General features: G+C 42.6%; 1 protein-coding gene across 1 annotated transcript; it reads left to right on the top strand.

The window, feature by feature from the left end:
• Nucleotides 1-846: 846 nt before the first annotated feature.
• On the top strand, nt 847-26,198 carry WBP2NL (WBP2 N-terminal like; the record flags this gene model as incomplete). The annotated part of the gene is made up of 7 exons (XM_080811851.1): nt 847-908; nt 16,957-17,065; nt 17,325-17,466; nt 17,686-17,778; nt 22,618-22,728; nt 25,685-26,010; nt 26,118-26,198. 7 exons carry the CDS (start codon nt 847-849, stop codon nt 26,196-26,198), a joined length of 924 nt encoding a protein of 307 aa, XP_080667977.1.

Here is a 26,198-nt window from a genome sequence, read left to right as displayed (position 1 = left end):
TTCTCAGTGGTACATTTTAAAAATGATGCATCTTATAACTGGCAGCATCTTAAACTTGGTGAAATATGGTAATCCTGAAGCTGTTACCATCCCTTTGCTTGAAGCCCTTTGGTGCTGTTTTGCGAATTCTAAAGGAAATAAGAATATGGACAACAGTTTAGTCTTCAAAGCGATTCCAATATAACGTATCCCACCAGATCCTCCCAGTCACCGTTCCAAGGAGGCCGCGCAGGTAGGATGGTTGACACAGGCTCTCTGGATCTTGGGGCCGCACAGACACCCCCGGACCCAGCTCATGCACCCTTTCCTGGACGCTGCCTCATAAGAAACCGGCTCAGATTCCAGGCTTTTTCTGGTGGGGGAAAAGTTCTGCTCGCCCTAGCAGAAGCGAGAAATCCTTCTGGACCCTTTCTCCACAGGGCATTGGCCTCCTGACCGGGCCAGAAAAGCTGCAGGAAAATCCTGCTTGTAAGTCCATTCCCGCGGGCAGCCAGCAGCCATGCCCGGGCTACGACGCAGGGACCAAGAGGACAGGTGTGGATCCAGGAGGCCACTCACCTGCCTCTCAACCCTCCGCGCTCCGGAGGCGGGGTCAGTTCCCCCGGTCCGTTCCCCCGTCCGCTCCCTTCCCCGCCCGCTCCCCCGCAGCCGGCCGGCATCCCAACCTGGACACCTGCGGGTTCTCGGACCACCGCCCCTCACGTGACCCGCCCCTTCGCCCACTCACCCCCCACCCTCGTCCTTGCGCCATAATCTCCGCCCTCCCCTTCAAAGCCCCGCCCCCCGGCCTGGCGCAGGCCCCGCCCCTTCCCATCTGAGGGGCGGCAGGAGGGGGCCTGGAGAAAGATGGCAGTGAATCAGAGTCACACCGAGAACCGCCGCGGGGCCATCATCCCTTTTGGCGAAAGGTGCCTGAAGGGAAGCGGGGGGACGGGGAGGGGTGCTGTCAGAGGCGGGAGGAGGCCGGCGGGTGGGGCCGGCGGCTTGCAGACTCTCTGCCAATGGGGGCCTTTCCCGCCTTTTCCGGGCACCCCAGGCAGAGCCCCGCCCCCTCCGTTTGAGCACGCGCGCCCGGGCGGGCGTTTAGGGGCTCAGGGGTGGCGGAGGCTGGAGCGCCTGGCCTCGGTCAGGTAAATGGGCGGGTGCGCGGTGCGCGGCGCTCGTCGCTTCAGGAGAAAGGCGGGAGCGCACTGGCAGTAGTAGGGTGTCTCGCCGCCCCTTGGGGTCGCGTGCCGCTGCCGTTGGGAGCGCAGGGCCTCCGCGGGGTGACGGCGGCCGGGCGGGGGGTCCTCGAGGGGAAGCGGTGGGCGCACCCCTCCGGGGCTCCCGGAATGCCGGGGCCGAAGAGGCAGGAGTGCGGCCCACTCTGACCGTCCCGCGCTGCGAGGGCCTCGCTCGCCCTCAGAACCTCCTGAAGCCCCGTTTCTATTCTCCCCGACCGGGGCGGGGGGCTGACTGCGCTTCCTTTACCGTAAAGATGCGGACCAGACCCCTAGGGAGGCGGACGCTGGCTGCGCGGTGCTTCGCGGTTCGCGCGGGGGCGGGCCCGCCTCTCGCTCCCCTTCCCACCTCGTGCCTCGCCTCCACGCCGCTCCCCTGCTCGGTTCCTCCCGCCCAGCTTTCCAGACTCCTGCGCGGTGCCCCCCGGCTCGTGTCTCTGCTCCGCCTGGCCCTCGGTCTCCTTTGCTGTCGGGTAGAGGGAGACTCTGACACCCAGTGCTGTGCTCCGGGGGGACTGCGCGTTTGTCGGGAAGATCCGCGCAGACAGTACCGAGTGCTGATGTCCAGATCTGTTTTCTCTGCTTCCTCCCCGAGAAAATGTTGTTGACAGATTCCTACGCGCGGTGGAGGCCGTCGGTCTCCCTTGTAGTAGGAGATGATGATGGCGCGCCGCACGCGAGGTCTCCCGGCTCACCCGCCCAGAGCGCTCTGACCTGAGTGCAGGTGGCTCTGTGCCCTGCAGTCACTTCTGATCTGGTGTTTGGGCATCTTCTCGCTGAGCGTCGGGTCTGTCTCTCTGCTTTTCTGTGTGTGGCTCGGAAGCAGGGCATGAAGCATGTTTTAAAAGATTGTAACAGAAACACTGATTTCTTGGTCGTTCGAGTTATCTTGATGGGGTCCATTTTGTGCTCTTGAATGCTTGATCATCGCCAAACACCTGTAAGAGCTTCGTACTCATCCCTGCTCTATCTACAATGAGGATCAGCAAGCAGTGTTTCCCTTATTTCTCAGGGAATTTCTCAAAGTGAAACAAAGAGAAGTAAATTGCTTGCACCGGGAGAGCTTGGATTGGGGTCTGATCGTCTCAACTCCAGCTGTCCCTCAGAAAGCGAAAGGACTGCTTCTCTGCCTTGTCCTCATCAGAGAAGACCCACCCTGTCAGTGCTCTGGCTTCTTGTGTAGAAAGTACGATATTTCTTTATTTTAATTTAATTTAATTTTTTTTATTTGATCATAGTTGACACACAGTATAACACTGGTTTCAGGTGGACGACATAGTGATTGGGCTGCTCTGTAAATTATGCTAGGCTCACCCTAAGTAGTCACCGTCTGTCACCATACAAAACAGATTACAGTGTTACAGTACCATTGACTGTTCCCTGGGCTGTTCCCTTTTATTCCTGTGACTTAATCATTCCAAACCTGGAAGGCTGTGTCTACCATTCCCCTTCATCCATTTTACTCAACGCCCCCCCTCCCTGCTCCGCACCTTCCCTCTGGCAACCATGGGTTTATCCTCTGTGTTTATTCTTTTTGGGTGTTCATTCGTTTTGTTTTTTAGATTCCATGTATAATTGAAATTGTATGGTATTCTTTGATTTATTCCACTTAGTGTAATACACTCTGGGTCCATCCATGTTGTTGCAAATGGCCAAAAAATAAATAAATAAATAAAAATCCCATTCTTTTTTATGGCTGCATAATATTCGTGTGTGTGTGTGTGTGTGTGTGTGTCACATCTTCCTTATCTAATTTTCTATGGAGGAACGCTTATGTTACTTCCATATCTTGGCTGCTGTAAATAATGCTGCAGTAAACATAGGGGTGCTTATATCTTTTCAAATCAGTGTTTTCATTTTCTTTAGGTAAATACCCAGTGGTGGAATCACTGGATCATATGGTATTTCTGTTTTTAATTTTCTGAGAAAACTCCATACTGTTTTCCACACTGTCTGCATCAATTTACATTCCTGCAGAGAGTGCACAAGTGTTCTTTTTCCTCTACATCCTCTCCAACCCTTGCTTTTGTCTTTTTGATGTTAGCCATTCTGACAGGTGTGAAGTGAGCTTTCATTGTGGTTTTGATTTGCATTTCCCTGATGATGAGTGATGTTGAGCATCTTTTCATATGTCTTTTGGCCATCTGTATGTCTTATTTGTAAAAAATGTCTATTCAGTTCCTCTGCCCATTTTTAAATGGGATTGTTTGGGGTTCTTTTGGTGTTGATAGAAACTACTTTTTAAAACAAGGTTGAGAAGAAGATTGGTTGTATTTTTACTTCTTTTGCCTATTCAGAATACACATTTGAGAATTTTATCACACTGTAGCTGTGTTCTGGGGAGGTTGCTTTTTTTTTTCCCCCCAGCTAAGTTATAATTGGACATATAGGACTCTACTGGTAAATAGGGAAGACACTGAGTTTTCTTTTTTTAACCAATATTCTAAAATTGTGCAGATAGTACCATATGTGTTTATTGTAGACAAACTAGAAAAAAAATTAAATTACCCCAGATTCCAACATCCAGTGCTTTTTACATTTTGATATGTATCCTTCTGCACTTCCTCCCAGGGAAATATGAGCAACACCCCCACACCTGAGACTACTTTGTAATTTGTTTTCCTCACTTCCCAATGTATTGGGAATGCTCTCCAGTATCAATACCTACATCATTATTTTCAATGACTGGTATTCAAATATTCATGAATCTTTGTTTAAGCTCCTCTCCGGGATGTTCAGGGTGTAATTTGTCATTGCTATAAACATTGCTTCAGTGAACACTTTTGACGACTTATCTTTGCCCACCTGTCACAGTGTTTCTTGGGGATATGTTCCTGAAAGTGGAACAATGGAATCAGAGGATACAGACTTTTAAAAAAAGATTAAAATCTATTTTTAAAATATATAAAAATTCTGTCAAAAATATTTTAAATTAAGCAAATGTATGTTGAAAGATATATTTTTGCAAAGTCACCCTATAGAATTTTATCAATTTATATTCCTCTCAATATTCAGCGTGACCATTTCACCACACCTTTGACAACACCTGGTGTTAAACTTCGCTATCTCTGCCAGTCTGAATAATTGAATCTTTAAAAAAATTTATTGCTGGTGAATTTATTTTTTTTTCTAATTTTAAAATTTTTTTCTAATTATTTTTCTATTTAATTCTAAGGTTGTTGGCTATTAGATAATTTTCTTTGTAAATTTCATTTTTTATTAACTTCATGATTTTGTGTTTGTGTGTGATAAAAAACAGGATGAAATTTACCATATTAACTATTTTTAGAAAATAGAAATTACATATATATATTTAAGGTGTACAACATGATGATGTGATATACATATACGTACTGAAATGATTTATACAGTCAAGCTAATTAACATATCACCTCCTGGGACGCCCGGGTGGCTCAGTTGGTTGGGCGACTGCCTTCGGCTCAGGTCATGATCCCAGGGTGCTAGGATCGAGTTCCACATCGGGCTCCTTGCTCAGCAGGGAGCCTGCTTCTCCTTCTGCCTCTGCCTGCCTCTCTGTCTGCCTGTGCTCACTCTCTCTGACAAATAAATAAATAAAATCTTTAAAAAACAAAACAAAACAAAATATCACCTCACAGTTACCATTTTTTTGGGGGTGATGCATGTGCCTGAAATCTACTCTTTTAACGTACATCCAATGTTCTATATATAATTTTTAAAAAGATTTTATTTATTTATTTATGAGAGAGAGAATGGAAGAGAGAGCATGAGAGGGAGGAGAGTCAGAGGGAGAAGGAGACTCCTGCTGAGCAGGGAACCCGATGCAGGACTCGATCCTGGGACTCCAGGATCATGACCTACCAGAAGACAGTTGCTCAACCAACTGAGCCACCCAGGTGCCCAATATACTCATTTTTTTTTAAGATTTTATTTATTTTTTTGATAGAGATCACAAGTAGGCAGAGAGGCAGGCAGAGAGAGAGGAGGAAGTAGGCCCCCCACTGATCAGAGAGCCTGATGCCGGCCTATCCCGGGACCCTGGGATCACAACCCAAGCCGAAGGCCTAGAGGCTTTAACCCACCGAGCCACCCAGGCACCCGCTATACTCATTTTTAAAAGAAAGATTTTAGTTATTTATTTGACAGAGAGCAAGAGAGCACAAGCAGGGGTAGTGGCAGAGGGAGAGGGAGAAACAGGCTCCCCACCGGGCAGGGAGCCCGATGTGGGGCTCCATCCCTGGATCCTGGGATCATGACCTGAGCCAAAGGCAGAAGCCCAACCCACTGAGCCACCCAGGCACCCTTTCAATATATTCATTAAGTGTAGTCATCATGCCTAATGTATGTTGGATGTCTAAACTTATTCATCCTACAAAACTACAAATTTGTACCTTTTGACCACCATCTCCCCATTTCCCCCATTCCGTGAGTCCCTGGTAGCCACCATTCGACTTTTTGCTTCTATGCATTTGACTTTTTTTCCTTAAGATTCTACATATAAGTGAGATCATACAGTACTTACCTTTCTCCAGGTTATTTCAGTTAGCACACTGTTCTCAAGGTTCATTCATGTTGTAGCATCTGACAGGATTTCCTTCTTATGATTGAATGATACGTATATATAAATACCACATCTTCTTTATCCGTTCATTCATTGACTGACAAGTAGGTTGTTTCTCTATCTTGGATATCGTGACTAATCCTGCTGTGAACATAGGAGTGCATGTTATCTCTTTGATATCCTATTTTCATTTCCTTTGAATATGTACCCGGAAGTGAGATTGCTGGATCATATGATAGTTCTATTTTTATTACATTGATTGATATTCATATGTTGAACCATCCTATGTTCCAGGAATAAATCCCACTTGGTTATGTGTATAATCCTTTCAATGTACTGTTATACTCAGTTTGCTAGTATTTTGTTTAGGATTTTTGCATCAGTGTTTTTTGGAGATGTTAATCCATAGTTTTCTTGTCTTGTATCTTTTTCTAGCTTTGACATCAGGGTAATGCTGGCCTCAGAGAAGGACTCAGATTTTCTGGAGGATCAGTGTTAGGTATTCTTTTAGGGTTTGGTGAATTGTCCAGTGTAGCCCTCTGATTCTGGGCTTTTCTTTGCTGGAAGTTCTTGGTTACTAATTCAGTGTTTTTACTTATTATTGGTTAGTTCAGGTTTTCTATTTATTAATGAATTAGCTCCTAGGAATTTGTCCATTTCTTCTAGGTTATCCAATATGTTGGCATACAATTTTTCATAGTATTGTCTTATCCTTTTTTTTCCCCCTCTGTGGCTTCCGTTGTAATGTCCTTTCTTTCATTTCTGATTTTGGTAATTTGAGTCATCTCTTTTTTTAAGTAGTTAATCGAGCCAAGGATTTGTCAGTTTCATTGATTAAAAAAAAAAGACTTAGTTCCATTGATTTTTTTTCTGTTGCTTTTGTATTCTCTTTTTTGTTTATGTCAGCTCTAATCTTTATTTCCTTCCTTCTATTAGCTTTGGGTTTGGTTTGTTCTTTTTTTTTTTTAAAGATTTTATTTATTTATTTGACAGACAGAGATCGCAAGTAGGCAGAGAGGCAGGCAGAGAGAGAGGAGGAAGCAGGCTCCCTGCCGAGCAGAGAACCCGATGCGGGGCTCGATCCCAGGACCCTGGGATCATGACCTGAGCCGAAGGGAGAGGCTTTAACCCACTGAGCCACCCAGGCGCCCCATGGTTTGTTCTTTAGTTTCTTGAGGTGTAAAGTTAGGTTGTTAACTGGAGACAGAATAGTGTTTGATATCCTTAGCCAAATAGGCTATGAAATTTCTTTCTTTTTTTTTATAAGATTTTGTTTATTTTGGGGTCCCTGGGTGGCTCAGTGGGTTTGGCCTCTGCCTTCAGCTCAAGTCATGATATCAGGGTCCTGGGATCGAGTCCTGAGTCAGGCTGTCGCTTGGTGGGGAGCCTGCTTCCTCCTCTCTGTCAAACAAATAAATAAAATCTTTTTTTTAAAGATTTAAAAAAAAGATTTTATTTATTAGTTTGACAGAGAGAGGGACACAGCAGGAGAGGGAACACAAGGAGCTAGAATGGGAGAGGGAGAGGCAGGCTTCCTGCCGAGCAGGGAGTCCTCCTACATGGGGCTTGATCCCAGGACCCTGGGATCATGACCCAAGCTGAAGGCAGATGCCCAACAACTGAGCCACCCCAGCACCCTGGTGCTGTGAAATTTCATTTGCAGTTTTTACCTCTTTTTTAGAAATTTGTTGTTTCCACATTATAACATTTACCAACATGATGAAAATTCATTCTTTGTTTCGCTGTACTGTACTTTTCACTGAAATTTTGCAGTCACTTTGCCATCCTTGTAGGACAGTGGTTCTTGGTCTGGGGTGATTTTGCACCCAGGGGACATTTTGGTTTTCACAATTTGGTGTGGAGGTGGGCTACTACTGATACTTGGTGGCGAGAGACAAGGGGTGCTGCCAAACAATTTATAAAGCACAGCCCATAACGACAAATAATTATCCAACCCAGTCAATAGTGCCAAGATTGAGAAACCCTGTGTATTATATGCTGACTCAAGGACATGACAGAATGAAATTGCAAAGAGTACTCCTGCCTCCTGAATATTTCAACATGTCTAGAGCCAAATTTATGTCCCTACTTCCCAATAAGTTTCTTTTTCTGGCTTTCCTATTTCTTTGGAGGCAAAGATCACCTTTGATTTCTCATGACTTTTTTGTCTCCCAGATCCAATGAATTACCAAACTCATGGGATTCTTTCTTCACAGGTTTTTAAATTTGATTAATTGATTTATTGAGGTTTTACACTTAATATATAAACCTACTTTTTTACTGAGGTACAGTTCATATAACATAAAATTTGCCATTTTAACCATTTTTAAAAAAATGGTTTTATTTTATAGAATTAAGACATATGATAGAGTTCTTAGCATAGGAATATCTTTCTTCTCAGACACAAGATATCATTCTTTCTTTTTTAAAGATTTTATTTATTTATTTGACAGAGATCAAAGTAGGCAGAGAGGCAGGCAGAGAGAGAGAGAGGGGGAAGCAGGCTCCCCACTGAGCAGAAAGCCTGATGCGGGGCTTGATCCCAGGACCCTGGGATCATGACCTGAGCTGAAGGCAGAGGCTTTAACCCACTGAGCCACCCAGGCACCCCCCATTTTAACCATTTTAAGATGTACAGTCAGAGGCTTTTAGTATAGTCACAATATCATGCAATCACCACCATTGTCTAATTCCAGAACGTTTTCATCACCCCAAAAGAAATTGTATTTATTAAGGAGTTGCTCCACATTCCTCACTCAACCCAGCTCCTAAGAAACTCTGATCAAAAGAACAGCCAGACAGAAGATAATAAAACAATAGAGGATCTGAACAACACTATTGGACCCAATTGGCCCTAATAGACACGTGCAAAACCCTCCGCCCAACAACACATAATATGCATCCTGGGCTTTTTTTTTTTTTTTTTTTTTTTTTAAGAGTTCATTCATTTGACAGAAATCACAAGTAGGCAGAGAGGCAGGCAGAGAGAGAGAGGGGGAAGCAGGCTACCTGCTGAGGAGAGAGCCTGATACGGGGCTCGATCCCAGGACCCTGAGACCAGGACCCGAGCTGAAGGCAGAGGCCTAACCCACTGAGCCATTCAGGTGCCCCATCCTGGGCTTTTTTGTTGGAATTTTTTTGGTTACTGATTCAGTCTGCTTTAGTTCTATTCAGATTTTCTTTCTTATTTTTTTTTTTTAAAGATTTAATTTGTTTATTTGACAGAGAGAGACACAGTGAGAGAGGGAACACAAGCAGAGGGAGTGAGAGAGGGAGAAGCGGGCTTCCCGCTGAGCAGGGAGCCTGATGCAGGGCTCGATCCTAGGACCCTGGGATCATGACCTGAGCCAAAGGCAGCTACTTAATGACTGAGCCACCCAGGTGCCCCATTTTCTTTCTTTAGTCCATTTTGGTTGTTTGTCTCTAGGAATTTATCTGTTTCAAATGGATTACCTAATTTTTTTTTAAGATTTTATTTATTTATTTGACAGACGGAGATCACATGTAGGCAGAGAGGCAGGCAGAGAGAGAGGAAGGGAAGCAGGCTCCCTGCTGAGCAGAGAGCCCACTGCGGGGCTCCATTCCAGGACCCTGGGATCATGACCTGAGCCAAAGGCAGAGGCTTTAACCCACTGAGCCACCCAGGTGCCCCAGATAATGTAATTTGTTGGCATGTAATTTTTCATATATTCGCTAATAATCCTTTTTTTCCCTATAAATTCTGTGATAACATCCCCACTTTTATTTCAAATTTTAGTAATTTAGGTTTTCTTTCTTTTTTTCTTAGTCTAGGTAAAAGTTGGTCAATTTTGCTGATCTTAAAGGATAAAGTTTTGGTTTCATTGATTCTTTTGTTTCTATTCTTTATGTTCACTATAATCTTTATTATTTCCTTCCTTCTGCTAGCTTTGGGTTTAGTTTGGTCTTGTTTTTATAGTTTTCTAGTGTGGAAAATTAGATTATTGGTTTGCTGTTCTTAAAAAAATTACGAGCATTGGGACGCCTGGGTGGCTCAGTGGGTTAAGCCTCTGCCTTCGGCTCAGGTCATGATCTCAGGGTCCTGGGATGGAGCCCCACATCGGGCTCTCTGCTCAGCGGGGAGCCTGCTTCCTCCTCTCTTTCTGCCTGCCTCTCTGCCTACTTGTGTTCTCTGTCAAATAAATAAATAAAATCTTTTTTAAAAATTGCAAGCATTAAAAGCCATATATTTCCTTCTTAAGCACCACTTTTGCTGCATCTGGAAAGTTTTGTGTGTTTTCATTTTTATTCATCTAAAAATGTCTAATTTCTAGTGATTCAATTCTGTTTTCTAATTTCACTTTTGATATCTTTTTTGAACCATTAGTTGTTTAAGAACATTTTGTTTAATTTTCATGTATTTGTTAATTTGTCAGGTTCCCTCTGTTATTACAATTTCATTCCATTGTGGTCAGAAAAGATACTCAATATGATTACGGTCTTCATAAATTTAGTGAGACTTATTTTGTTGCCTAACGTATGATCTGTCTTACACAATGTTTCGTGTGTATTTGAGAATAATGTGTATTCTACCTTTGTGGCTGAAGTGTCCTTATGTTAGGTCTAATTGACTTTTATTAAATGTTTACATTTGTAATGTCTTTTTGATGATTGGCCCTTTTATCATGATATAGTATTGTCTCATAATAATTTTTGTTTTAAAGTCCATTTTTTGGGGCACCTGTGTGGCTCAGTGGGTTAAAGCCTCTGCCTTTGGCTCAGGGCATGATCTCAGGGTCCTGGGATTGCCCTGCATCAGGCTCCCTGCTCACTGGGGAACCTGCTTCCCTTCCTCTCTCTCTGCCTGCCTCTTTGCCTACTTGTGATCTCTGTCAAATAAATAAATAAAATCTTTAAAAAAATAAATAAAGTCCATTTTTTTCTGATATTAGTATAGCTCCTACAGCTCTCTTTTGGCTACTGTTTCATGGAATATCTTTTTTATCCTTTCATTTTAAACCTATTTGTGTCTTTGGATCTAAAGGAAGTCTTTTGTAGACAGTGTATAGTTGTATCATATTTTAAAAATGTATATTTTGCCAATCTCTGGCTTTTAATTGGAGAGTTTAATTCACTTACACCTAATATAATTATAAGGAAGGAATTAACTTCTGCTCCTTTGCTATTTGTTTCCTCTATGTTTCAGTTCCTTCATTAATGCCTTCCTTTGTGTTCAATAGATATTTCCTAATATACTATCTTGATTCCCTTCTTATTTCTTTTACTGTTTGTGTTTTAGTTACTCTCTTTGTGGTTGTCCCGAAGATTATATTTAACATCTTGATTTATAATACTAGTTCAAATTAATACCAATTTAGTTGTTTTTTAGAGATTTTATTTATTTACTTGAGAGAGAGAGAGCAAGTAAGGGAGAAAGAGAGCATGAGTTGGGAGAACAGAGGGAAAGGGCTAAGCAGATTCCCCATTGAGCAGGGAGCCCAACACAGGTCTTGACCCCAGGACCCTGGGATCGTGATCTGAGCCAAAGACAGACACTTAACTGACTGAGCCACCCACGTGCCCCAATACCAAATTTTAATTCTATGCAAAAAATTTGTTCCTATATAGTCTGTCCCCTTATACTGTTATTGTCTCAACTTACATTTTTATACATTGTGTACTGATCACTGCAGATTTACAATTATTATTTTATGCAATTGCCTTTTAATTCATATAGGAAGAAGTGAAGAGTTCCAAACCAAAAATACATTAATACTGACTTTTATGTTTACCTATGTAGTTAGCTTTACCAGTGTTCTCTGTTTATTTCTAAGGGTTTGATTTACTGTCTGTGTCTCTTTATTTTTATTTTTTAAGAGAAAGGTCGGGGAGGGACAGAGGGAGAGAGGCAGGGGGAGAGAGAATCCCAAGCAGGGGCCACCCACAGCATGGAGCCTGATGTGGAACTCAATTTCACAACCCTGAGATCATAACCTGAGCTGAAATCAAGAGTTGACTCTTAACTGACTGCCTTCCATGTTCCCCCCTAGAGTCTTTTTGTTTCAGGCTGAAGGACTTCCTTTGGCATTTCTTATAGTTCAGACCTACTAGTGATGAATTCTCAGTTTTTGTTTACCTGGTAATATTTTAATTTCTCCTTAATTTTTGAGGGATGGTTTTGCCAGATACAGAATTTTTGGTTGACAGATTTTTTTTCCTTTTAGCACTTTGCATATGCCATCCCACTAGCCTTCATAGTTTTTTTCTTTTCTTTAAAGATTTTATTTATTTGAGGGGTGCCTGGGTGGCTCAGTCCATTAACCATCTGTCTTCGACTTGGGTCATGGTCCCAGGATCCTGGGATCGAGTTCTGTATTGGACTTCCTGCTCAGTGGGGAGTCTGCTTCTCCCTCTCCCTCTACCCCTCCCTCCTGCTCATGCTCTCTCTCTTTCCTGCTCTCTCTCAAATAAATAAATAAAAATCTTTAAAACCTTTTTAAAAATAATAATAATAAAAGATTTTATTTATTTGAGAGAGTGAGAGAGAAAGCACAAGCAGGGGGAGGGGCACAGGTACAGGGGCAAGCAGACTCTACACTGAGCAGGGAGCCCAATGTGGGGCTCAATCCCAGGATCCTGGGATCGGGACCTGAACCAAAGGCAGCCACTTAGTCAACTGAGCCACCCAGGCACCCCTGCCTCCCTAGTTTTTGATGAGAAGTCAGCTATTTGTCTTATTGAGGATTCTTTGTAAGTGATGATCCTTTTCTCTTGCTACTTTCGAGTCTCTGTATCTGGTTTTCAGCTGTTTGATTATAATATGTCTTGGTGTGGGTCTTTTTGAGTTTATCCTAGTAGGAGCTTATTGGATATGTAGATTCATGTATTTCATTAAATTGGAGGAAATTTTGGCCATTATTTCTTCAGATATTTTTTATGCCCCCTTTTTTCCTCTCCTCTCCTTCGGGCAGTCTCATTATGCATTTGGTTGTAACCTTGATTTTGTCCCACAGGTCTATTACACTCTGTTCATTTTTCTTCATTCTTTTTTCTTTCTGTTACTTGGATAGTAACTGTTATTTTTAATTGACCTATCTTCAGGTTCACCGATTCTTTCCTTTGCTTGCTGAAATCTGCCATTAAGCCCACCACTATTGAATTTTTCACTTTACTTATTGTAATCTCCATCTTCAGAATTTCTATTTGTTTCATTTTTCTATTTCTATCTCTTTATTTATATTCTCAACTTTTTGAAACATTGTTCTCATTATTTCCTTTGGTTATTTTAGACATGGTTTCCTTTAGCTCTTTAAGCATACTTAAAATAGTTTATTTAAAGTCTTGGTCTTGTCGGGTGCTTGGCTGGTTCAGTCAGTAGAGCATGTGATCCTTGATCTTGGGGTTGGGAGTTTGAGCACCACATTGTGCTTAAAGTTTCACCTAACAAACAAACAAATAATATCTTTGTTTAGTTAATCCAATGTATGGGCTTCCTCAGGACAGTTTCTATTAGTTTGATTATCTAAGGTTCACAGAAAAACCTATGGGCCATACTTACTTGTTTACTTGCAAGCCTCATGATTTTTTAAAAATAATTTTTAAATTTTTTTTATAAACGTATAATGTATTATTAACCCCAGGGGTACAGGTCTGTGAATCGCCAGGTTTACACACTTCACAGCACTCACCATAGCACATACCTTCCCCAATGTCCATAACCCCACTACCCTCTCCCTCCCCGCCCCCCCCACCAAGCCTCGTGATTTTTTGTTGTTGAAAACTGGACATTCTGAATATTATAATTCAGCAACTCTGAAAATCAGATTTTCTCTCTTAGGGTACATTGTTGCTGCTTGTTGTAGTTATTGTTTATTTAATGGCTTTCTGAATTATAAATTTTATAAAGTTTTTACTCTTTGTCAAGTGTGGTTACTGAAGTCTCTTTTATGTTAACTTAGTAGCCAACTAGTGATTTGACTATTTCCTTATAAATCTCTACCAAAAAAAAAAAAAAAAGAGATCTTCCTGCCTTTGCAGATGGTGTCTGCCTATATGTTTAGAGCATGTTTTTGTCATTCAGCCAGGCAGTTTACAGCTCTGTCTTAGCTTTCACTTCCTGCTTGAGAAGAGCCTCATTGTCAACCAGAGGTAAAAGTTTTGGGCTGTCTCAGTTTTCTTTTGAGCATGAATCCAGCCCTGGACAGATATGCATATGGCTTTCTGGAGTTCCATGAATATGTCAGAGCTTTTCAAAGCTGTTATTCACTAATGCATCTCATCAGCCTTTCCTTCCTAACTTTTCAGTTTTGTTAATTTGCACTAAGTGTCATCTTTGCCCCAGACAGCAGCAACTAATACATTTACCTTGAACTGTTTTTGATAAATGCACCCTGGGTAGTCACCTGGGTAGTGCCTGAATTAGGCACACACCCTTTGAGCCAGCCCCTCGGGGAGCTACCAGACAAGTTAAAACAACCACAATTCTTTGAGAATAAGGTGTGTTCCGCTCTCTTTGGTGCTTGGCACTTAGACTAGGAATATGGGTTATTTTATTTTATTTTTTACATTTATTCAGAAATAGTTTGCTTCACCAGAGTTTCATTAGGAGAGGGAGAAGTGGGCTTCCCACTGAGCAGGGGGCTTGATGCAGGGCTTGATCCCAGGACCCTGGGATCATGACCTGAGCCAAAGGCAGACACTTAATTACTGAGCCACCCAGGCACCCCGGAATGTGGGTTATTTTTAAGGCTGTTGCCAAACTGGGGATTGGAGGAGGGTACCAGGGTAAGTTAAAAGTGTCAAAAAGCTCTCTTACTGAGACTCAGCTATTTTTGATTATTTTGATTATTTTGATTATTTGATTATTTTGATTAAACATTATCTTAGTTGCTATGAGGTTTTGGTTAGATTCCAGAGTTCTGAACTGAGTTTTGGAGTTCCCTATTTTTTAAAAAGATTTATTTATTTGAGAGAGAGAGAGGAGAGATAGAGGGAAAGGGAGAGAGTGTCCTAAGAAGACTCCTCACTGAGTGTGGACCCTGACTCAGGACACAATCCCAGACCCTGAGGCCACAACCTGACCCCAACCAAGTCCAACATTCAACCAGTTGCACCACCCAGGCACCCCTGGAATTCCCTATTTTTCCTGACATTTTTGCTGGTATCCTATACTTTCATTGTATATTAAAAAGCCCTTTTTATCACCATACCACCACCCCAGTTCCAGTTCTTATTGCTGCACATCAGGAATATTTTAGGGATTCTTTTTTTTTTTTTTTTAAGATAATCTCCATACGCAGCATAGGACTTGAACTCATGACCCCAAGATCAAGAGCTGCATGCTCTACTGACTGAGCCAGCACAGTACCCCTTAGGGATTCTTAAAGTGGTGCCTCTCATATGCCCCCCCTCCTTGATCGTGTGACTAGCCTGCTGAGATAGCTGTAGCTCACAGTTTCTCCTCGCCTATTACATAGTATCTCCAAGCTCTGGTTCCAGCATGGCTTTCCAGCTCTATCTCACTCTTCTCCCCGACCCCAACACTCCCATGCTGTTTTGCTGAATCCACACATGTAGCCTGCTCCCAAGTGTGCAGTTTGCTTCCCGCTGCGTACACCATGGATGCTGCTCTTGCATCTCCATTCATGCTGTTTGCTCCCTATCCGGACTGTCCCCTGCCTTCACCTCTGCGTCCTGAAACACGGTCCATAGCTTAAGAATCAGCTCACACTTCGATCTTTCTATAAAGTCATTTTTAATCACTTCGACCGAAGCTAATCTCTCCTTCCACTAAACTTCTATGACATTTTTTTTGCCAGTAATGTGATGTATGTCATATTAGTACTTGCTCTATTATTTATTTATTTATTATTATTTTTTTAAAGATTTTATTTATTTATTTGACAGAGATCACAAGTAGGCAGAGAGGGAGACAGAGAGAGAGGGGGAAGCAGGCTCCCTGCCGAGCAGAGAGCCCGACGTGGGGCTTGATCCCAGGACCCTGAGATCACGACCTGAGCCGAAGGCAGAGGCTTTAACCCACTAAGCCACCCAGGCACCCCAATACTTGCTCTCTTATTTATATTCATGTTTTCATTCATGCATTCTGTCCATAAATATTTAGTAGCACCCACTGTTTGCTAGAGCTGCAGTGGAAAGACATTGTCCTTAATGATCATAGTTAAGACATTGAACAAATAAGCACATATCTATTATGGTAATTATTGAGAAAGAGAAGAAACTCGATAGGATTCTGTGAGTGAGAATAGGATGAGTCCAAGTTTCTTAGGTTAATAGCGAGGGAAGAACATGACAGGAAGAGGACACAACATGCCTGAGGAATCTGAAGCCCGCTGTGTGCCTTACCGTCTCTGTAAGAGTCACAGAAACAGGGGCACCTGGGTGCCTCAGTGGGTTAAGCCTCTGCCTTTGGCTCGGGTTGTGATCTCAGGGGTCCTGGGATCGAGCCCCGCATCGGGCTCTCTGCTTGGCAGGGAGCCTGCTTCTTCCTCTCTCTCTGCCTGCCTCTCTGCCTACTTGTGATCTCTCTCTATCAAATAAATAAATAAAATCTTAAAAAAAAAAAAAGAGTCACAGAAACATTTCCATTACCACAGTGCTTTATACTTACTGCACACAAAGAATAAAAATTAGTGAGACGATAAGAAGGTTAAGAAGAAGAGGAATGTAAATTAGACAAGAAAATAAAGAACCCAGAGCACCGGGGTGGCTCAGTCAGTTAAGCCTCTGACCCTTGGTTTCAGCTCAGGTCATGATTTGAGGATCTATAATAAATAAATAAATCTTAAAACTTTTTTTTATTTTTTATTAACATAAAATGTATTATTAGCCCCAGGGGTACAGGTCTGTGAATCGCCAGGTTTACACACTTCACAGTACTTACCATAGCACATACCCTCCCCAATGTCCATAACCCAGCCACCCTCTCCCGACCCCACTCTCCCCGGCAACCCTCAGTTTGTAATAAATAAATAAATCTTAAAAAAAAAAAGAAAAGAAAAAAAGAGAAACCAGTGACAAAAAAGGAGAAGAATAAGTGAGCAGCCAGAGAATAATATCATTTAATTTCCTTTCTATTTCAGTAAAATAATGGCAGTAGCAGCAGCAGGTAATGTTTATTGAGTGCTCACTCTGGGCTAGGAACTATGCTGAAAGCTTTATGTGTGTCATTTTACATAACTTTTAAATTGAGTGGTGTCTGCTCTTTCTTTTCTGCAGTGTCTTGACTCAGTGTCAGGATGTAGAACTCTCCTTCCCACAGCAACCAGAGGGATCCAGTGTCTTCTGTGGTACAAAGAGGGGAACAGTGTTTCTTACTTCATACCGGGTAATTCTACTTCTATTTTGATCGGATTAACTGCACATTTGTTTTCCTTAGAATGGAGAGAGGGTAAACGTTGACTTTCAAAGTGTTTTAAAACATTCACACTTTTATGATTTTCCATGTTGAGGGATATGGGAGAAAATGGGTGATGTTTCTCAATTAGGCCAGGAAGTCAAAGCAGCCTTGACCTTAGAATCGCTCTGCCATGTCTCAGTCCGTGGACACACTGTAGTCCTCCTCTGAAATTTCTTTCCTCTCGCAGGTGATCTTCGTGACGTCACACACAGTCAATGACTCCATGTTGTCTTTTATGATGCCGTTTGATCTGATGAGTAACTGCACCGTTGAACAACCAGTCTTTACCCCCAACTTCATTAAAGGAATCATCCAGGCAGCCCCAGATGGTAAGTGTTCCCCCTCAGAAGTGGTTTTTTGTTTGTTTGTTTGTTTGTTTGTTTTTTCTCAAAAGCTTCCAGAAGGTTTAAGATTCAGACTTGGCTCATGCTGGAATTCAAAAAAAGCTGCCCTGTTCCTTTGGGTAGTGCTTCTCTCTCCGTCTGGGGCAGTCCTCTCTGGCCAGCCGTGCTGGCACCTTAGTGAGTGTGTGTCGTTTCTTCCCCCAGGTGGCTGGGAAGGACAGGCTACCTTTAAATTAGCCTTCAGGAAAGGAGGTGCCATCGAATTTGCCCAGACGATGATGAAAGCTGCCTCTGCTGGTGAGCAATGCTAATAAGGATTCTAAATGCTTTGGGGGGGTTTGAGGCCTGTGGAGGCGAAGTAGGACTGTTACCCACCCGGTCAAGACTTTGACCTCTGAGGTCAGGCAGTTGGTAGCTGCACATGTATTCCGCAGGCATTTCCTGAGCCTCCCTACTATGGGACACGTACCACACCACAGGCTGGGAGCAGGATTAGTCAGTCCCTCCTTGTCTTAAAGGAGTTTGCAGTCTACCAGGAGCTTGTACTCAGACACCTGAATGACTCATTTTACCTGATAATCTCTTGTCCATTTAAATGCTGGTCTCATATCATTGGGTAGTCTCCTTTTCAGCTCTGCAAGCCCCAGTTGCCTGAGCTCTTTTTCCTCCGTTGTGCCTTTTCGTCTTTTCTCCTCTCTGGCTTTGGCTTTGCTTCTCTTAGCTGTAGTTCCCATTTTCATGAGAAGAGGGAAGAGGTATTGTCAAGTGCTACAGCACTGATCTAAAGTATGTACCAGATAACTCTTTTCAGACTGTGAATACAAATAATCCTTTTATGGGGCACCTGGCTGGCTCAGTCAGCAGAGCATGTGACTCTTGACCTAGGGGTTGTGAGTTCAAGTCCCATGTTGGGTGCAGAGCCTACTAAAAAAAATAATAAATCCCTTAATGATATATTTTTATTTAATCTAGCCTCATTTCATACCTCTCCTCTCTCACCTTTTGTACTCCAATCTAATTGGACTTCTGTGTGCCTTGTTCTGTCATCTCTGAGCCTTCATGTTATTTGTTCTTTCTGGGTAATTTTATTTACTTGTCTATCTATCTATTTATTTATTTTTACTTTTTAAGTAAACTCTATACCCAATATGGGGCTTGAACTCATGGCCCCAAGATCAAGAGTCACCTGCTTTTCTGACTGAGCCCACTAGGTGCCCTGAAATTTGCTCTATTTGGAATGTTCTTTCTTTTTCTCTGTTGCCTCCACCTCCAACTCCAATCTCGTTGAGATGAACACAATCTAGTTGAGACGGACATATGCAAATACACCATAACAGAGGCATGGACAAAATGCTGGGGACACAGAAGGATGGAATGAATGTTCTAGCTCAGAAGACTGATCATGATACTATAAACCATAGTGAAGAATACAAGAGACAGTCTACGTTGGAGTTTCAATTTTAGATATACTAACATTTATTGAACGCTTACCATATAGTGGGCAGTGTTCCAGACCCTTTACATGTGTCAGTACTTGTAACCCTCACAAAAACTTATGGTGTAGCTACAGTCATTACCCTCAGTTGATAACAGGAGAAACTGAGGCAGTGATGGTTATTCAGTGTCCCAAGGCTGTACAGATAGAGAGCAATGGAGCTAGAATCTAAACCCTAAACCTCTTCTTGCTTTTTTTTTGGACTTTTTGAAGAAAAATAATCTTATCTATGGAAAAGTTGCAAGAATATTGCAACAAGGGGCGCCTGAGTGGCTCAGTGGGTTAAGCCTCTGTCGGGCTCTCTGTTTGGCGGGGAGCCTGCTTCCCCCTCTCTCTCTGCCTGCCTCTCTGCCTACTGGTGATCTGTCTCTCTCTGTCTGTCAAATAAATAAAATCTTTAAAAAAAAGTATTGCAACAAACTCTCATGGACCATTCATCTAGATTCACCCATCATTAACATTTCCCACCTTTGCTTTATCTTGTTCTTTTTTTGCTTTGTTTCTACTAAAGTATTTGGGAATAAGTCACAGAGATCATTTCCTTCATCCCTAAGTATTTGGATGTAAATCTCCTAGGAGCAAGGGTATTCTCTTATCTACCCTCAGTCTGCTTATCAAATTCAGGAAATGTAACATGGAAACAATGCTGTTATTTAATATTTGGTTTACATTCAAATTCAAATTCAAATGATTAACCCATTACTGTTCCTAATTCTAATAGCACATTCCACCCCCCCCCCCCCCCCCCCCCCCCCCCGCCCAGGTCGGGATCTAATCCCAGATTACACATTGAATTTAGTTGTCCTGTGTCTTTGGTCTCCTTTAATCTGGACTCAGCCTTTCTTGATGCTGACATTTTAAAGAGAATATAGGCTTATTGTTTTGTAGAATGTCCCTTAATTTGGGTTTGTCTGGTTCCTCATGCTTAGATGCACATCATGCATTTTAAATAGCAGGAATACGATATAAGTGATGTTGTATTTTTTTGATCCTATATTATTCATTCCTGCATCTTATTAACTATGAGGCTAGTGGCCAGTGGATTTGCAGCTCAGAGGTCCAAAGCTTCTAGAGACTGGTTTAGAAATCTTCAGCACACAGGTCATCTCTGGAGCCATGTGAGTGATAGGATCCTTCAGTGATTTACGAATGGTATTCCAAGGGTCCTCAACAGCTCAGGGATGGGTATAGGGAGGGGTGACCTTAATGAAGAATGCAAAGGGGCTGACTGAGGCAGGAGGAGAATTGAGTTTATTGTCCTAGAGGTCAAGGAAGGTCAAGGCGTTACCGAGTGATCATTTGTCAGCTGTTACAGAGATGTTTGATAAAATGAAGACTGAAGGATGTGCATTGCATGTGGAAATTTGAGTTTGTTGGTGCTCTTAGCAAGAGAGAAATGCTGAAGAAGATAGGTGGCAGAAAAGCCATATATAAGAAATTGAGGAGTAAGAAATTGTTTTACTGTTACCTTTAAGATACAGTGCAAAGATACAAAGGCCAAGTAGCTCACACGCTGTACCCAACCAACAGCTCTTCATCGTCCAAAGGGCAGACAGCATCTGGAAGCCTGACACTGGGTAGCAAGGTGTCCTGGCAGACAGAGCACAGCCTTGTGGAATTCAGAGTCGGGGGCCACTTGGAAGTCCAGCTCCTCTTTCCTACCGGTGTCTGCAGAACTCAGAATAACTGCATATCGGTTCTTGAGTTTGCTCTTATTTTTGGCCTCACAGTACTGAGGGGGCTTATTTTTAAGATTATGGACCAAGGATCAGACAACTTGAGGGGATCCTCTTTGTGTTCTCGTTAAGATCTGCTTCTTGGGGGTGCTTGGGTGGCTCAGTTGGCTGGCCATCTGCTTTTGGCTCAGGTCATGATCCTGGATCCTGGGTCCTGGGTTCGAGCCCCATATTGGACTCCCCACTCGGAGGGGAGCTGCCTTTCTCTCTCCCACTCCTTCTGTTTGTGTTCCTTCTATCGCTGTGTCTCTCTCTGTCAAATAAATAAATAAAAATCTTAAAAAAAAAAAAAAAGATCTGCTTCTTGGCCTGCAAAACTATGGAGTCCCAGCAGTTATATAGCTACTTGGGAAGAGTTTAGGCAACGTAGGTGAGCTTGGCCCACTGTTTTCTGGGTCTGATTATATCATGGCTTAAGTGTGGGAGCCTACCCCCGCTCCCCTGGTAAGAACGTAAGATTGTGAGATGGGCTTCTTTGAGGTCTTTAGAATTAACTACCCATCATGCTTCATGATCTGATTCTTTGACCCTTTGCAGAAGTCCCTTCCCCTCTACAGAGCTGACTTGTTGGGGCTCTTTGATTCTTGTTTTTACCAAATACATGTTGAGTACCTGTTGTTTGCCAAACTCTGTATGAGATGATTAAGAACACAACAGTGAACAAGGCAAACATAGCCCCTAACTTTGTTAAACTCACAGTCTAGTGAGAGTCATACAAGAAATAAGCAAACAGGGGTGCTGGGGTGGCTCAGTTGGTGAAGCATCTACCTCAGGTCATGATCCTCGGGTCCTGGGATCGAGCCCCGCATCGGGCTCCTTGCTCGGCGGGTAGCCTGCTTCTCCCCCGACCTCTGCCTGCCACTCTGCCTACTTGTGCGTGCACTCTCTCTCTCTATATATATATATCTGTCAAATAAATAAAATCTTTTAGAAAAAGAAAAAATGAGCAAACATATAAGTTAGTAAAGTAATTACTTCTGGGAAGGATATTAATAGGATATTGACAAGGAGGATAGTAAGGGTAAAGAGGACAACTTTAGATTTATAATGAATTAGTTAAGATAATGCTATCTCTTGAAACAGAAAAACTCCAAATTATCAATAGCTTAAGACAGTAGATATTGCTGCTTATGTAAAGGACAATCAGCAAGGGTAATATGGGGCTCTGAACCACACAGCCCTTTAGAGACCCAGAGTACTAGGGTCTTTGCCATCTTTAACACATGGCTTCCACAACCCGTCTGGATAGCTGGCAGAGAGGGAAAGAGAGTAAATATTTCACCTGGGAAGCTTGCACCAGGGAAGCCCCGGAAGCAGTGTACCTTATTTCTGGTCATATGCCATAGGCCAGAAATAATGTGGTAGGCCGATAATGACTCCCAAAGATATATCCATGTCCTAACCCTCAGAATCCGTGAATGTTGCCTTGTTTGGAAAAAGAATCCTTGCAGATGTAATTAATTTAAGGATCTTGAGATGAGGAGATTACCCTGGATTATCCAGGTGGGCCCCAAATGCCATCACAAGGGTCCTTATGAGAGAGATGCAGGGGAAGATATACAAGAAGCGCTTTCTTTCTTCTGTATCATGTTGCCATTACATGGGCTTCAGTGGTTGTGTCTTGCCAACTAGATAGAATCCTCACTTGGATTCTGAGTATTTTTTATGGTAAGTGCTATGCTAGGCCCTGGATAAGCACAGGCAAATAAGACACAATCTCTGCCCTCACGAAACATGCAGTTCAGGACAAGGGAGGTATATATTTTTTATCTCATATCCTGGGAGCATTTTTGGACACGTATGTGAGATGATGGTTGATATTTATTAATTATTTGGTTGATAGGTGCTATACATCTGACTTAAAAGTATTAAAAAGTCCCTATTTTGCCAAACTTGTCTTCTCAGCTGCCAGGGGAGTTCCACTTGGAAGTCTAAATTACTGGTTCGGCTCTCCAGGACTGTACGTAGTTACTGGGCAGGGGGGCATGATGTGCTCCCAACAGATGCCTTGTCCAGGTAAGGAAGGAGTGGCAGGGAAGTTCTCCTTGGGCGGTGGAAAAATATGCCAAGGGCTCAAAGATCCATTCATTGCTAGTTTGCCTCCAACTCTGCTATAGGAGAAAGAGGAGATGTTTAGAGAATTGGAAATGGAGTCCATGACTTTGTTTCTAGACTGAGGCCCCGTGGCAGGTCAGCAATGACTGGGCTTCAGTTTGAGGCCTACTTTTAACTGTAATGTACACATACGGAGCAGACATGGATGACTCCTGCTAGCAGGAACTGTCACTTCCTGCTTATAGCCTGAGTCAAAACACGTGCTCTTTCCCACTGACCCCTTCCCATCTCACACAAGTATAGCCATCATGCTCGTGCCGGGCCCTTCAGCCTCACTGAGGACTCCAACTGCATGCCCTGTGTCCTTTAACAGTTGTGCCTGTCCACAGTGATTCTCAAATGTGGTCCATGGACTACAGGTGGGCCACAAAGGGTCTCCTAACAGACCGTCAACAGGCCCCAAGAGATAGTCCTTTCTCGGGTTCTCCTTGAAACATGACATACGTGTCTACAGCTTTTAGTTTTGTGTACAACTGATGTCACAAAATTACATCTTTATAGTTGTGTGGCTAAAAGTATAATCTTATAATTCTTTTAAATGCGTTAGTTTCTGAGAGGTGCCTGGGTGGCTCAGTCAGTTCAGCCTCTGACTTGGTTTCAGCTCAGATCGTGATCTCCGGGTCATGAGATCGAGCCCTGTGTCAGGCTCCGCGCTCAGCCGCGACTCTTCTTGAGATTCTCTCCCTCTCCTTCTCCCTCCCCCTTTGCTCCTTCCTCCACTTTCATGCTCTTTCTCTCCTTAATAAACAAATAAAATCTTTAAATAAATAAATAAATGCATTAGTCTCTTAAATTACGTAGAAAACAAAAAATGGAATTATAAGCCATTATTATAAAATATTAGCTTTTGTAATTGCCCAGTGGTTCAGCTTTACTGAGGTCTCTATTCCTATAAAGTTGGCTTTAAATTATTGTCTGGCCTCCTTTCACTTCACCTTGCAGGACTACCTTAAGCACTTCTTACCTGGCAAGAATGAACTCCTTCAGCTTTTGTGTATCTGGGAACGTCTTCATTTCTCTCTCACTCTTGAAGGAGTTTTGCCAAAGAGAGGATTCTCGTTTGACAGTTTATCTCTGGCGTCTAAAGTTTCTGATGGGAAATCTGCTAATTATCTTACTGAGGATCCCTTGTATGTGATGATTTACTTCTCTCTTTCTGCTTTTAAGACTCTCCCTTTGTCTCTGTCTTTTGAAAGTTGAATTAGAATGTATCTCAGTGTTTGTTTCTTTAAGTTCATCTGACTTGAAGTTTATTGAGCTTCTGGATGTTTATATTCATGTTTTCATCAAATTGGGGAAATTTACAGTCACTATTTGTTCAAATATTTGCTCTGTCCCTTTTTCTCCTCCTTCTGGGACTTCCTTCTGGTCTGCTTGATGGTGTTTCACAGATCCCTCAAGCTCTGTTACTCTCAAGCTCTGTTCACTCTTCTTCAGTGTTTGGGGGTGTGTGTGTGTGTGTGTGTGTGTGTGTTTCCTATTCCTCAACCTCTATTGTTTCCATTGTCTTATCTTCAAGTTAATGGTTTCATTCTTCTGCCTACTCCAATCTGAATTTGAATCCCTCTAGTGATTTTTTCATTTCAGTTGCTGTACTGTTCAGCTCCAGAATTTCTTTTTGGCTTCTTGTGAAGTTTTCTACTTCTGCTGGTATTTGTATTTGGTGCATACTTCCTCCACATTTTCCTTTCGTTCTTTGAGAATCTTTAAGACCATTCTTTGAAAGTTTTTTCTAGTTATCTCAAACATAAATGTGGATTACAGCAAAGTAACTTGACAGCTGTCCATTCATTGACTCAGTTAAACCACTTTGGAAATGTAGCCAAGAAAATAAAGTCCAGGTTTATTGCAATGTGAGTTAGAAAATTGGAAATGGGGTCCCTGGGTGGTGCAGTTAATTGTCACACTCTTGGTTTTGGCTTAGGTGATGATCTCAGGGTCCTGGGATCTGGTCTGTGCTCAGTGTGGGGTCTGCTTAAGACTTTCTCCCTCTCCCCTTCCCTGCTCCTATGCTCAAGCTCGAGCATGCTTTCTCTCTCTCAAATAAATAAATAAATAAAATCTTAAAAAAAAAAAAAGGAAATTGGAAACAACATGCTCTCCTGCAGCAGGGAAATTAAGTAGCACCTATCCATGTGATAAAATGTTGTCTAGCTTTTAATGTATGAAATATGCTAATAATATAAAGAAAATTTTTATAATGTCAAGTAAAAAGAGCCAGATAAAAAAATGTATGGGTGTTATGATTGTGAGTGTATAAAAATATTAACAGATTCTACAAAGAAATACACCAGAATATTAAATTTTTGTCTTTGAGAGTGGATTATAGACGACTTTGAAGTGCGTCTTTTCAGGGTGTGTGGGTGGCTCAGTTGTTAAGCATCTGCTTTTGACTCAGGTCATGATCCCAGGGTTCTGGGATCGAGCCTCACCTGCTTCTCCCTCTGCCATTCCCCCTGCTTGTGTCCCCTCTTTCACTGTGTCTCTCTGTCAAATAAATAAATAAAATCTTTAAAAAAAAAAAAAGTTCATCTTTTCTTTATTTTCTAAATACATACCCCTCATTCAGCATGTATTGCTTTCTTCACACTCAAACAAAATTTATTAAATAAAATCTATCTTTGAGCACAACTATAAGTAATGTAGAGCTATAACTGTAAGGTTATTTTCATGTTAACTTGAACCCTTCCAAAACAGGAAACGATAAAGCCTTCATCCAGTGGTGGCTGAAGGATCCGGCTTTAGCATTATTTTGCCCGAATTCTTTTCCTGAGTCAGTTTGCTTCTTCTTCCTTCTTACCTACTCCTTGTCCACTCTAAAAAATGAGTAACTGATTTTTTTTTTTTTCCTTCTCAGCCTACCCATTTGTTGTCTATGGACCCCCACAGGCAGGATATGGACCCGCACAGGCGGGATACGGGTCCCCGCAGGCGGGATACGCACCCACACAGGCGGGATACGTACCCTTGCCAGGGGTGTATGGAACCCCACAGGTGGGATACGGACCCCCACAAGCAGGATACGGGCCCCCGCCTGCGGGATATAGACCCCCACCTGGAGTATACGGAACACCCCCTGCAGGATACGGATCCTTACCAGCTGGAAATGAAGCTTCACTGGCTGGAAATGAAAACCCACCCGCTGCAAGTGAAGCCCCGCCTCCGGCATATGAAATTTCACCTGTTGGAACTAGAGCTGGGTCTAGCAGATTTATGGCAGCCCAGCCTGCTGGGTATGAGCCTTCTCTTCCCCCTCCTTCATCTTCTGAGGCCCATCTACAATCTTTTAGGAAATAACCATTGAAGACTCACCAAGCAAAGTGGCACTCAAAAACCGAAGTCAGGATAAGAAGGCGGACTCCGGTATGTGA

This window comes from Martes martes (genome assembly GCF_963455335.1).
Source record: "Martes martes genome assembly, chromosome: 8".
Classification (NCBI taxonomy): Eukaryota; Metazoa; Chordata; class Mammalia; order Carnivora; family Mustelidae; genus Martes; species Martes martes.
Note: the sequence above shows the minus strand (reverse complement) of the source record. Positions and strands in the feature narration are given on the sequence as shown.